The 4,031-nt window shown below is 46.6% G+C and overlaps 1 protein-coding gene across 1 annotated transcript; it reads right to left on the reverse strand.

Annotated features, from left to right (window-relative positions):
• Positions 1-499: 499 nt before the first annotated feature.
• On the reverse strand, positions 500-2,150 carry LOC107275295 (probable NAD(P)H dehydrogenase subunit CRR3, chloroplastic). The gene is made up of 2 exons (XM_015795698.3): positions 1,699-2,150; positions 500-802 (listed from the first exon to the last, which is right to left on the reverse strand). The coding sequence occupies exons 1-2, from the start codon at positions 2,099-2,101 to the stop codon at positions 678-680; spliced, it is 528 nt and encodes a 175-aa protein (XP_015651184.1). The 5' UTR covers positions 2,102-2,150; the 3' UTR covers positions 500-677.
• Between the last annotated feature and the right edge of the window lie 1,881 nt (positions 2,151-4,031).

The raw sequence follows: 4,031 nt of genomic DNA on the forward strand, positions 1-4,031 counted from the left end.
TCTATAAGTTACATAAGCCCAAAAGTCTAGAAGAGAAACAGTCTAAGGATTAATAAATAATCCTAATACAAAATTATGGTAAGGTAGAAAATCAAACCAGCCTTTAAGTACATAAGATCTAACAAGGTCAGACTATATTAGATGGATAAGTATCTATATTTCATTATGCTTATCACATACTCCCTCCATCCCAAAATAAGTGTAGTTTTGCACTGTTCATGTCCAACGTTTGACCGTTTGTCTTATTTGAAAAATTTTTATGACTAATACTTTTATTGTTATTAGATGATAAAACATGAATAGTACTTTATGCTTGACTACTTTTTTAAATTTTTTTCATAAATTTTTCAAATAAGACAAACGGTCAAACGTTGGACACGGATACCCACGGCTGCACTTATTTTGGGACGGAGGTAGTACATCACACCACCAATTAAAATCACTGTGACTAATATCCCATCATATAATGCACTTATCCACATGTTATTCCGCAAGCAAGTGAAGAACAGCAATTGTCACATGTTATTCCGCAAGCAAGTGAAGAACAGCAATTGTACAACTTGATCATAACTTACAACAGCAATGACCTCAATGGTCCATATCATATCTACTGCTATTTCTTTCAAGTGTCCACAGCTTGTATAATCATGAAAAGAATAATAGAACAAACTAACGCCTTACATTAGGAGATTATCCAGACCAGGAATATCAAATGGTAGCTTTATAATGCCGAGGGCAATAGACAGGAGGAGCAGCCACAGAGGAAAGATCTTCATGCACAGCAGCAACAGGGACTTTTGTGCTGAAAAGAATAGCATTAAGAAAAAATTCAGCCTACTTTTTGTACAATGACTAAAAATGGTGTAAAACAAAGAACATCACTTATAAGCTGTAAACAAATCTCATCGAAACGTATTTCGTATTTTATTTGTCAGTAGCACACAAGAAATTGTGCTTCCTAGTTGTATATGATGGCCTGTATTGAAGTGGCTAGTATCATGCAGACAGTACAGCAGTTAGATAGTAAAAGTTCCACTAATAACTGATACGCAAATAGCAACGTAGAGTCTTAATCAAAATGGCAACACTTACAGCCAGCACATCTTTTATAAGGAAAAAAAAAAGCGATTACACCTTCCACATACCATCGAATGGTCACAATGTATTGTCTAGTGACTAGTGAATAGTGATAATTATTGTACCCAGGCACTCAGAATATGTAACATCAGATTAATCCAAGTTACAGATTAACATAAACAGTGCAGCATATTAGGCCCTGTTTGATTCAGCTTAGGATTATTATAATCTGGATTATTAGGAGTAAGCTGAAACAAACAAGTAGATTATTATGCTAGATTATTATAATCTATAAGCCAGATTACTATAATCCAATAATCTCCTCTAGAGGAGCTTTTTCCAGATTATTGAGTGGCTAAAGACCCACTACCCTCAGATGCCTCTAATAATCCAGAGAAACAAATAACTCGTAGATTATTTTATGTCAGCTTATTATAATCCAGCTTAGAGTAATCTGATTTAATAATCTAGATTACAACAATCTTAAGCTGAAACAAACAGGGCCTTAATTGTCAAGTATTGAGTAGATTACCCAGCTTCTTTTCACAGATTAAGCCTTTTGGGTAGAATTGTTTGGCACGTATATGTTAACAAATAAATAATTCTTGCAAGCTCTACTACCTTGGCAGGCGCGGTCCTCGGTGGTGTCGACGACCCACTCGGCGGCCTCCCGGAGGCGGCGCTCGGCGTGGCCCTCCGGCTGCCCGATCGGTGTGGACGCGATGAGCTCCATGAACGCGGACTGCCTCTCCCCGCGGCGGGAGGACGCCGAAGGGTCGTCATCGCCGAGGCCGATGGCGCGCCGCACCTCCGCGACGGACGGCTGGGTGGGTGGGGCCGACTTGAGGGGCTGGGTCGGCTGCGGGCCAGGCGCGCGACGGCGGATGCGGCGGACGGGCTCCCCCGCGGCGGCACCGGAGGCGGAGGAGGCCAAGACGACGGCGGCGGCGGCGGCGAGGCGCGGGGCGCGGGGCGCGGCGACGGCGAGGTGGCGGCGGCAGCAGCAGGAGGCGGCGGTGGCCATGGCGGACTTCGGGGAGTGTGTGTGTGGAGTGGAAAGTGTGTAAATGGATAAAGTTTAGAGAAAGATCTTTCATTTTCTTCTTTTTTCCCTACTGCGACACCTGTCACTATCACGTAATATCTCTCCACCCCACTTCACAAATCTCAAAGCACATTTGACACGTTTGGTTCAGTCCGACTAAGGCCATTCACAGTGCAAGCAGCCAAGCACCCACTGTGAGTTACCACGAGATGACAGCTAGAATAAAGACCCTCTCTTCACAGTGCAAGCACTGCGTGTGGGACTCAGAAATATCTGCTAGTGGGACCCACAAACTCCCAAGTCCCAACTCCTCACCGGCTCCTCCTCCCTCGTCATGCAATCCCCAAATCCACTCATCCCCGCCGGCTCTCCCCTTCTCCCTCCGCCGGCGCCGGCTCCCCTCCTCCCTCCGCCGGTGTCGGCGCCGGCTCTCCTCTCCTCCGGGCGGCGGCTCCCCTCCTCCCTCCGCCGGCGCCGGCTCTCCTCTCCTCCGGGCGTCGCCCTCGAAGAAGCGGCAGCGTTGTCCTTGGGGCCGAGCTGCGGCGGCGCCCTCGAAGACGGCAGTGGCGGCGTGGATCTAGAGCGCGGAGGACGGTGGAGGCGCGGGACGGCGGCGGCGGCATGGATCTGGGCTCTTCCTCTCTCGGCCGGCGACGAGGAGACGGAGCCGCTCGTGGTCGTCGTCCTCCTCGCTTTGTCTCCACTTTCCGCCGCCGCCGATGAGGAGAGGAGGACGGCGGCGGCGGCGCGGATCTGGAGCGTCCTCGCCGTCCTCCTCACCGACGGCGGCGGCGGCGCCCTCGGCGACGGTCCTTGGCGACGTCGCATCTCCTCGCCGTGTGGGGCCCACGCCCGACTTTTTGAGCGAGGTTGCTCATTCCTCTCCTGGGATGAGAAGAACCCAGTGTAGCTATGGGCCCTACCAAACTTTTTTCGCCACATAGACTAGGTAACGCGCCATGTAGGACTAGATAACGCCCACTGTGACCGGCCTAAGAGCAGGTACAATAGCAGGCAGCTATAAACATATTTTAAAGAGATAAAGGAAGAAAGAGAAGAGCAGCGGGCTACAGATTTATAGTCAGCTGCAGTACGGACTCCAAGATGTAACATGTGTATGATAGGTGGGACCAGGTATAATAGTATAGTAAGCAATTATTGTATGAATTGGCTATTATATTGGCTATAGATGAATTGGAGCTAGTAGTAGGCTATACTATTAAACTTTCTCTAAGGGTGTGTTTGCAAGAGCAAGTTCCGAACACTCCCCTCTCGTTTTTCCGCTCGCACGCTTTTTAAACTGCTAAACGGTGCGTTTTTTGCAAAAAAGTTTCTATACAGAAGTTGTTTAAAAAAATCATATTGATCCATTTTTTTAAAAAAAATTGCTAATATTTAATTAATCACGTACTAATGAACCGCTCCGTTTTCCGTGCATGGGAGATGGTTTCCCAACACCCACCTCCGAACACACCCTCTGAGCAAGTTTAATGGTATAGCCCACTAATAGCTCTAATTCATTTATAGCCTATTTAATAGCCAATTCATACCATAGTTGCTTACTACTTCCTCCGTTTCACAATGTAAGACTTTCTAGTATTGGCTACATTTGCCTAGATTCATTAGCATCTATATGAATATGGGTAGTGCTAGAAAGTCTTATAATATGAAACGGAGAGAGTATACTATTAATATATGGTCCCACCTGTCATACACACATTACGTCTTGTAGTCCATGCTGCAGCTAGCTACAAATCTGTAGCCCGCTGCTCTTCTCTCTCATCTTTTATCTCACTAAAATATATTTGCAGCTGGCTAATAGTCTGCTATTGTACCTGCTCTAAGAGCAAGGTTAAGGTGTTCACAACACGTCGGCTCAGTCATTTCCCAAGGAATGTTCAATAGGAAC

The sequence above is a fragment of the Oryza sativa genome, chromosome 9 (genome assembly GCF_034140825.1).
Source record: "Oryza sativa Japonica Group chromosome 9, ASM3414082v1".
NCBI lineage: Eukaryota > Viridiplantae > Streptophyta > Magnoliopsida > Poales > Poaceae > Oryza > Oryza sativa.

What these genes read in the sequence shown, in the direction of transcription:
- LOC107275295 (XM_015795698.3), bottom strand. Translation starts at nt 2,101, where the DNA reads ATGGCCACCGCCGCCTCCTGCTGCTGCCGCCGCCACCTCGCCGTCGCC. An exon ending in CGAGGACCGCGCCTGCCAAG is followed by an intron (nt 803 to 1,698) that starts GTAGTAGAGCTT and finishes TATTCTTTTCAG; the next exon opens with CACAAAAGTCCCTGTTGCTG.